We start from the raw sequence: 10,216 nt of genomic DNA, 5'->3' as shown, positions 1-10,216 counted from the left end.
TTTTTTTTTTAATCCTGCCTACTCCTTCCTCTTTTAAGTTGTGAAAAACAGTGACAAATCCAGATGAATATATATTAGAATCTAGATGTCCCTGTTCCTAGTCCAGTACTTTCACAAGTACACTATACTGGCTCTCAGTGTCTTGATTCCCCTTGTTGGACTTGAGCATTCATTCATTCTGTGTTCAATTTGTTTGGGAATACTAGAAGTTAGTCTGCTATATTTGGAAGTCAGCAAATTGGGGAAAATTTGTATAGAAAAAACACATATAAACTTGATTTTAAAATACTGGCATTTCTGTGACTATCAGTTTTCAGAGAATATTAATTAACTTTGCAAGCCGTAAGTGAGTGTGAATAAATGCTTATGCAGTTGTAAATGCAGTGTTTGGCAACTGTACACAAAGCCTATAATTCTGAGAAACATGGATGCTCTATGCTTTTATTAAAACTTCTTAATTTTTTTTATTAAAACTTCTTAAGGATTTGAGTGGCTATCTTAGCCTTTTCCCACCAGCATGCATTGATGTTATATATTTGAAATAAATCTGCGGGCACACTTCAGAATTGAGACATTTTGGCATGGAAATGTGTTACCTTGGTACATAATTTTCTTTCAGCACAGCCTGTGCAACTCTGAAGTGTAAATCATAAATTGTTTTTGTTAACAACACATAACTTTAAAGGAGATGATGGGAGGCAATCCAATCACCACTTTTGTTGCACTGGGTTTATTAAAAGATGTTCTGGTTCTGTAATTAAAAGGAGAGAAGAGAAAAAAAGTTCTTTTTTCGGGCATGGAAAAGAGTATTCTAAGAACATCCAGTATCATCACCTGTTATTTAAGCATATTCACGAAAAATAATTTCAGATTCATTATTTACAAGGTTTCTGTTCTGTTTTGTTCCCTCTTTTATTATTATTTTTCTTTTTTCTCTTAGCATTGTCTTATTTTCTTTTGTTAATCCCCACTCACTTTAGAATGATAGTATATTTGGTACAGAAGAGATTTCTTTTATTCCTTCATTGTGATAACTTATAACATAAGATATTGATCATTTGTAATAACAGTGGTTGGTCAGATATTTGTTACACTTCTATGTTATGTTTCTATTATGCATTTGTTTATAGACTTGGTATCTCTATTTAATTTTTTTGGTATTAGAGTACTAAATGATTTATCATTTGAAATTGGATTCAGTTTTGTTTGAGTCAGAACAGGTGTGGTATGCTACTGGTTTGGCCCAGTTCTATAGAACCTCTAACTGTGAAGAGCAGCTGACACCGAACCGGTTTGGTGTTTGGCCCACCCGCCTACCTGGGCTCTAGGCTGTTCTTTATTCCCTGCTTTTCCCTCCTTAGCTGCTTTGCGTGGCGCAGCTGAGGTTGAAAAAGCAGGAAACAAGAGGATTTTCACATGCTGTGCACCGGAGCACAGCGCTTGTCAGCTGTCCAGGCAGCACAGCTGATGATTTCTTGCAAACTCTGCACACACAATTGTCTGCAGTTCGGGGAACTGGCATATCGCTCCACTGGATCATTTGAGATTCAGTCATTGGTATATAGGGAGAAGAGAAGTGGAGAAAGCACACAGCCTTGGGGGGAGGGGGGGCTGTGCTAATAGTACAGGTATCAGATGGGATTCTGCCTAGCTTCACCTGCTCTTTCCTGTCTGTTGGGAATGAATTATATGAGTTATATGAGCAAGACACAATGGAACAGATCAGATTTCATGTGGAATGTTTTCAGAGATATAAAAACTTTCATGAGCAATCCATTAAAAAGTGATTTGAGAGCATTTCAGGGGTACATGACCTGGAAGTTGTGAGCAAATTTCAGGGGGACTTGACTGCATGTTTCCTGAACATGTAAAACAGGACTTGTTCCATCTGGACAAACTGCCACTCAGATTGGAGAAGCAAAACAGAAGAAAGCCTGGGGAAAGTCTTCCAGGACTCCCAGGTTTGTGTGAAGCCTCTGGCAAGTACATTCAAAGTTGAATTGCTGTCAGAACTTGTTTCTGTTTTGCTTGGACAAGCTTGCAGCTGCCTTGTTCAGGTAAAGTAGATGTCTCAGCCAGTCCTTGAGTATTGAAGATTTGTCCTGAAATGAATACAAACTCTAGCTCCTTTGTAGTGCAATGATGGTTTATTCTTTAGATCCTAACCCATTATCTGTAAATGTTATTCACCTTATAACATGTCTACATCCCTAACCTATTCTGACCCTCACTAACTGATCCCCACCTGGTGCCACCTTCACCATGTTTAACCTAAGGCTTATTTACCACCTATATGTGCCCCAATCCCCTCTAACAATATGCACCACATCAATACATGAAAAGAGCCATTTCCAGCCCCACAGTTGCTTCAGACTCCATCCTCCAGCCCCACAGTTGCTTCAGAATTCATCCTGCAGCAGAAATACAGATCTGGCACCAGCAGAGATAAAGTGACATTCTCCATGGCCAGCTGATTTGCGAGGCGTGTTCGGAGCTGACTGGCTCCCTAGTGAACTCGGAGCCCGACAGGAGTGAGTTCCAAGGTTCTAGTTGCCCATCCCTAGTCTCAATGTACTCTTCATTTTTATTTTTAGGGGGCTTAAACAAATTCATTTAGCATTTTAGGTGACTGACTGCACAGCAGAATTCGAGAGGTCCCTATTAAGGTATCTTTTCAAGAAGATGGAATGTGTCTCTGTTGTCATTTTTCTATGAACTGGATAGTTTTGAACGGAGGTCTATTGGCTTAAAGCTAACATTTTTCTTTTGATTATCTGTTAAATGACTTTTCCAGTTTTCCCAGCAGCTTGGCTATTGCTGAACTTTTTTTCTTTCCAATGGCATATTGATAATGGCTATAAATGACATTACTGTGCAAGTTAACAAGCCAGAAGGAAGATTCTAAAAGACTTAGCTGAAACATCAAAAATTTATATGCTTGTTGAATTAGCGCTTTGAAGAATGTTTTCATCCCATTTCCAGAATCTCATTTTCAAGTTATTTATTTTACATTAGGAGAGAAATTAATCCTAAATATAGGAAGCGGATAAAGAGAAAAAAGAATGGAAAATAAATATGGAATGTGGAATGCAAGAATTCATTTGTGACTACAGGAAGAACAATAGATAATGTGTCTCTTTAATAAAATTTAATCTTTGTTCCTTGTTAAACTTTGTTTCTTTAGGACACAAAGCTTATTAAATTAATTTGGAAAAACCACTTAATCTATACTTCGTATGAATTTTAACACATAAACAGTATGCTTTATGCACCTACTGCCATTTAAGGGATCAAGGAATTATGGGGTAATCAAGGAATTATGGGGTTTAAAGGGACCATTTAGGTCCATGATGGCAAACCTACAGTATGCGTGCCACAGGTGGCATGCAGAGCCATTTGTGCAGGCACGTAAACCCCAGCCAAACTTACCTGCACTGCGCATGTGTGCGCCTCCCTGCTGATTTAGGTGCACAGTGCAGGTTAGGCGGCAGCGGGGGATCACGCACACATGCTCAGGGGGCAGTGAGGCAGCGTGCATTGCCTTCTGGGTGCTGGCATGCGAGCACACGCACATGAGTGCACACACAATTTTTGACACAGGAGCCCCAAAAGGTTAGCCACCACTGATTTAGGTCATTGTGTCTAGCATGTCATTCAATGTAGAAACATAAATTATTATCTACTCTCCACTTTTTAGGTCTGCATAGCTGGTTCTACTAACCTCTCTGAATGTCTCTTATTCACAGGAAGGTTTCCTACCATTCATTTTGATTTTGCTCCCAGGACAGGTGATACAAACCTATTATTTTATATTCTGCTCTTTGGAACAATGGAGAATAGAACTGGCCATGTGCTGTGTGACATGTTTTCAGATATTTGAAGAGTATATCCCATAACTCTTTTTATCTAATTTAAACCTTTCTTTCAATTTGTAAATACCGCGTTTCTCCAACAATACGCCCCCCCAATAGGAAGGCCCAGCATGTTTTCTTGGCATGAGGTGAAATTAAGCCCCTCCCCCAAAATTTAGGCCTATTTAAAACATGCGAAATGGAGGAGAAGGGCAGGGGGGAACTTGCCATTAGGAGCAGCCCATGGGCAGCTATGCCTCGCCACCAGCCGCTCCTAACGGCCGATCATGGTAGAGCGCAGAAAGCTTGCCAAGCGCCTTTGCTGCAGATCCAGGTATAATGCTGTCTGCAGGGCGGGTCAGTGGGTGGGTGGCAGTGGCATGGATATCAGCCTCAGCAGCGGTGGGGCACTTTGTGCCGCCGCTGCTTCCTCTACTGCCATCGCTTTCCCTTCTGCCCTCGCTGCAGCTTATACCGCATTTGGACTGCTACCATTGGCCAAGCCACAGAGGCCAGAGTCCCTGATGGACATCATGGCATGGTGGTAGTGGAGAAGTGCCCTTCCAGTGGGTGGAGGATTGGTTTGAGCACATTCCTCTGTCGGCAGCGTTTCAGTTGCTTCTCGGGCAGGGAAGCTGCCTCCATAGCTTCCACATTTCCCATCAGTGGTGGCGCCTCTCTCACCAGCGCTGTCTCCAACAACAGCGGCAGCAGCGGTGGGACAGACCCTGCTGCCAACAAGAACTGCCTGCCCTCCTACAGGGGCATCGCTTTGCTTGACGGCGGCTGCATTGACAACGTCCTGCAAATTGGTGAGTCATTCAGGCTTTGGTGGGTGGCAGCGGGAGGATGATGCCATTATTTCTCTCCCTCCCACACCTCGCTTTGCTTTCCGCCCCAGAGCTTTGGGTCACGGTCTCGTCAACTGTACGGTCGGGCACTCTCCTCTTGCTCCAGCTGCCCGAAACCCTCATGTGGACCTTTCCCCCCTCTTTAAATTTTCTTTATTCCCTCCATCAGTTCCCTAGGAATACAGACTGGCCCCCCCTCCTGGTAGTTTTACAAAAAGAACCATCTATCCATTTTGCCCTTTGAGCAGAGGCAAACCTTCCAATCCAAGGTAGGGAATCATCCTACAGACCCTTAGCAACCCCTTAGAAGTATGAATGGATTAATTAATCAGCAGGAGAATCCTCTGGAAAGCTTGGCAGGGAAAGAAGGAGGGAGGGAGGGAGAGAGGAAAGACCTCCACGCCAATGCCACCCGCCCGCTAACATGGGCTGCAGCCAGCACCATACCTGCATCTGCAGCAAAGGCGCTTGGCGGGGGTAGGGAGCTCTCCGCCCTCGCCATGATTGGCCGTTAGGAGCAGCTGGTGGCGAGGCAGGGCTGCCTGCGGGGCGCTCTAGGTGTGGGTGCACAGGGTAGGAAATTAAGTCACCCCCGAAAAGACAGCCTAGCCATCAAAAGAAAATAAGGCCCAGCCTTATTTTTTGAGAAACATGGTATGTAAACCAATGGCAAACACCTCCTTCTGATTCTAACTCCTCTTTGGGTTTTAGGATAGGGTCACCAAAATTAAAAGAGGTTATTTGACCATAAATCCACCAATCTGGCTTCACTGCTATTTCCTTTCTAAAACAAAAAAAAAAGCTTCCTGGGATAACACTCAGAGAGGCATTTCCATAGGAAACCTTGTTTTATATTTATTTCAAACTCTTAGGATGGCACGTCTAACAAAATGGTTATTAAAATCAACATTTACTTTAATCTTGTCATACCATAAATAGCCATGCAATCCAAACCTTAATTCATGGTCCTCTGAAGCAAATAACCTATTGCTTCCTGTGACTTAGAAATTTATATATGTTGTTGCTTAAATTTTGGTTGCAGTTTTGTAGTCATGCTGCACTGCTGATTCACATTTAGTTTATATTTAACTGGTTTTTTTTAAAGATTCTTTTTTGGGAATACCACAATATTGCCAAGTCAGTTATGTTTTATTCCGTATATCTGCATTTGACCTATGATTCCTAAGTGAAGAATTATGTATTTGTGTGTTGTTAAATTTTATTCTGTGATTTTCAGTCCATTTTTCTAACCTATCAAGGTCATTTTAAATTTTACTTGGTTATATCACCCAATGTTGTATTGCCATGAACTTTGAAAAGCATTACTTCCATTCCTGTATCAAATCATTAATAAAATATTAGAAACTATGACTGAAACTTATGATTCCTTACTTATTCCACTGACCACAGTCTTTGAGCGCTGCCTTCAAATTGTTTATTTATTTAATTATTATGTTGTCCAGACCTACAGTCAACTACTTTGTTATCAGAATACGATAAGATACATTCTATCTATAATATTTTCAGAATTTACTAAGGAACTTTATTTATTTATGAGGTTACTCTCCCACCTCAATTCAAACAGACTCTAATAGAAAAATAATAAATAATACATTTTTAATATCATAAAATCTCTACTGGCACCAGTGATTCCACCATCAGTCTCTGAGCATCAACCTATTTTACCAGATTCTGGAAGACCATGACAATAACAATAGCAATAGCATTTAGGCTTATAGATATTGTTGGGGGAAACCCGGATTGTTGGGGGAAATATACAAATAATGCTCTACATTGCAAACTGGCCAGAGGGCTGTGAAGTGGTATGGGTGGTGGTGGTGGTGTGTGTGTGTATGTGCGTGTTTATATATACATTTTACTGACCTCAGAAGGATGGAAGGATGAGTCAACCTTGAGCCCCATCTTGATTAAACACTAGTCAGTGAAGGTTATCCACACTTCAGGGGCCAACCTGTTCCAAATGTTGGAACTCCCCAGTGATGGATGGTGATTCTTAGCAGGAATTCTTTGGTCTACTGGACAGGAGAGTCAAAAGCTGTCTGGGAAAGGAGGTCTTTTAAATATTGTAGCTAAAGTCATTTAGGACTGTAAAGGAAGCAGCAGCACTTGAGTTCCACTCAGTAACATTGCTTGAAGACCTGATCTAAAAATGAGATAGGTTTTTAACAAGTCCACATTAGTGATTTGCTTTGTAATGACCACTTCATTATTTTCATTCCTCTTTTTATGAATCTTCCCATATATTTATGTTTTACTGAGTAATCTATGGCCCCCTGGATCTTTCTTTTCCCAAGATGGTAATATTTTCTGTTCTCCAGTTAACTCACTCATTCTCTAGCATTTCTCAAAGATAATAAGAATTTTGTGAAAGAGTATTCTACCCCTTTCACAGTTTTGAATACTTATTAAGGAGAACATTGATAAGTGATGGGATGATTTCTGAAGGATTGTTCTATAGACCATTAGTGACTCAGAAAACAAAAAATGTTTGCAGAGATAATTTTCAAAGATAACTTTGAAGAATATATGCAGGATTAAAGTGCAAGAAAATAGTTCAGTCCTGGAAAAGGAGGAGAAAGAAACTCAAAATAATTCTGCTTATTTCTCCTTGCTTGCACCATTTCCTGATCTACCTTGAAGGACTTACATTTTTGGATTACATTGAGTGTTATTTGGTCTGGTGGAAATCAACCCATAATACAACAAGAACCTTAATATAATCTATCAGAAGTAGCGATTTTTGGAAATGATTTGCTACATCATGACCTGGTTGGCTAAAGGAAGCTTAAATTCTGAGGCACAAGGGATTCATGCAGAAAGGCAGCAATCCCAAGTATAAAAACAAGTGTACAGTAAAATGGATAAGGAAGAACAAATTCAGTGTTTTAAAATGATCAAACCAAAATTAAGACCTAAAATCCATAGAAATGTACAGGACTAGAAATGAGCAATTCATGCTAGAAAACTCTAAAATATTATTGTTGCCATGGAGGAATGGGTAAAAATTGTTATACAGCAACATGAGAGTCTTACCAACTGTTACAGGAAGTGTTGGGTTGTGTTACTGCAGTTAAAAGTTATTATTCTTTAATGTTGCACATTGAAAGCAAAATGTTTAGAAAAACCTAAGAAACAAATATTATAATCGCGGAATTATACAATACATTTTCAGCAGACAGCAATTTCTTTCAGTATCATAGGGTACAATTGATGTTTTGAGCTGGTCCTTCTCCATCCTTCCATCTCTCCCACCCCCCACCCCCCACCCCCCAAAAAAAACTCCACCGGTTTAATTTTACACATTATTCTGAATATTTTTAAGATTGGTAAATTATCATTTATTATTATCATGTATTCTAAATTGTAGCTTTTCTGTGATGATAGCTGATACGCTGTTTCTTTTGGCTGAGCCTAGTGAGATTTTTAAAATTTTAGTTTAATTGAAAGTTAAATAGCATTGGAAGGATGGGTGTTTTACCATGTTCATTGACAAATTCATTGACTGAACTGGCATTGCAGTATTGGATCTTATACTTCTGAAAGCCTAGTGACATTATGATACAGCTTAGAATTTGTTCATTATCTTTGCCTATGGCGTATTTTTATTCTTCCAAAGTATAAGGGAATGGAAGCGGGAGGCAAATTATGTCATTTTATTATTCCCTTGCATTCAAAATTCTTTTGCAATCCTGCAACATATATAGAGTATCAAAGGAAACTAAGTATGAAAAATAAAGAGTTCCATTAGTTCTGGCTGAAAATGTCAAAAATAAAAGTTAAATCCATGAAGAAATTACCAAAAGTCTTATTTAGTAGTAAGGTACCTATTTTATTGATATTTCTAATTCCTGTTTGACTAATCATAAGAAAAAATACCCAAATGAAAATGAAAATATAGCATAGTAGGTTTCTTCTGCCTTATTAATTTGTGTGTTTCTATATATTTTTTCTTATTTAGGTATCTGAACATCAGCATTTGGATCACTTAGTTGAAAGGCTGGAGCAGAGTGAGACGAATAGTTCGGTAAGATTGTCAGCATTCTTACAGTAGTTGTCTCTTTTCTAATTCATATACCATTCATACATATTTTGTTTAGAAAATTACATTTCCAGCATAATTGTTCTATTCAATATGTACTAAAGCTCAAGGTTACTTGTTTTCAGTTTAGTATAATATACAGGTAGTCCTTGACTGATAACAACAATTGGGATCAGAATGTTTGTTGCTAAGCAAGATGAGTTATGCCCAATTTTATGACCTTTTTGGCCATGATTGTTACATGAACACAGGGATGGGATGCTACTGGTTCTGCCCGGCTCTATATATGCTGCTGTTTGGCCCACCCGGGCTGTTAACTGACCTTTATTTTCTGCTTTATCAAACTCAGCTGCTTCGCGCGGCACAGCTGAGGTTGAAAAAGCAGGAAAAAAGGCATTTTTCAAATGCTGCACACCTCGCATACAGCGCTTATCAGCTGTTCGGGCAGCACAGCTTATTGTGTATTACATGCACGCACAGTATGCGCCTGGCGTGCATGTGCGCAAAGCGCACATGTGCATGCAAAACAGGTCGACAATGTAATTACTGAACCAGTAGTAATGCCGGTTGAATCCCACCCCTGCATGAACATTGCAGTTGTTAAGTGAATCACATAGTTATTAAACAAGTCTAGCTTCCCCTGTCGACTTCCTTGTCAGAATCCAGCTGGGAAGGTTGCAAATAGTGATCATGTGACCCCAGGATGCTGCAACCGTTGTAAATGCATGGTTGCCAAGCACCCAAATTTTGATCATAGGACCATGGGGAATGCTGAGGTAATCACAAGCCTGAGGATCAGTCATAAGTCATTTTTTTCAGTGCTATTGTAACTTTGAAGGGTTGCTAAACAAATAGTTGTAAGTCGAAGACTATCTCTACAGACTCAAGTATTATGCTATAAAGTGATATATACAACCTGGTCTCTATGATTTGTTCATTAATTGATTGATTCTGTGGCATTTAGTCACATAGACAAATGTGCCAGCAACAACATGGACAGATCTTCTCCATGACAATCTGTACCTAATCTGGTCTTTCAGGTCTTCCAGGGATGTACTCACCATGACTGTAACTGAGTCCACTTACCTTATTGCTGGTCATTCTCTTCTCTTTCTTTCCAATTTAACTAGCATTAGAGCCTTTTCCAGAGAGCTAAGTCTTCATGTAATGTTGCAGAAATAGGATAATTTGAGCCTTGTAATTTTTGCCTTAAGTTAGAACTTTGCATTGATTTGTCAAATTGCCCATTTGTTTGTTTTCTTGGTTGTCCATGGTATTTTCAGGAATCTTCTCCAACACCAAAGTTTAAAAGCATCTATATTCTTTCTATGCTTCTTCTTTCAAAGTCTGACTTTCACTTCCATAGAATGTCACAGGGAATACCATGGTTTGCAGTATTCTGATCTTCATACCTACAGACATCATGGCAATTGAATACTGAGGGTTTTTTTTAA

General features: G+C 39.6%; 1 protein-coding gene across 1 annotated transcript in view; it reads left to right on the top strand.

The window, feature by feature from the left end:
• The first annotated feature begins 7,484 nt into the window (after window positions 1-7,484).
• Window positions 7,485-10,216, top strand: part of GLP1R (glucagon like peptide 1 receptor) — a 74,601-nt gene continuing 71,869 nt past the window's right edge. The window contains exons 1-2 of the mRNA XM_087932062.1: window positions 7,485-7,556; window positions 8,682-8,747. Coding sequence (XP_087788188.1) covers window positions 7,485-7,556; window positions 8,682-8,747 — 138 coding nt within the window. The remainder of the gene's footprint in view (window positions 7,557-8,681; window positions 8,748-10,216) is intronic.

This window comes from Pseudonaja textilis, chromosome 1, assembly GCF_049901715.1.
Source record: "Pseudonaja textilis isolate UNSWEBS1 chromosome 1, rPseTex1.2, whole genome shotgun sequence".
NCBI lineage: Eukaryota > Metazoa > Chordata > Lepidosauria > Squamata > Elapidae > Pseudonaja > Pseudonaja textilis.
Note: the sequence above shows the minus strand (reverse complement) of the source record. Positions and strands in the feature narration are given on the sequence as shown.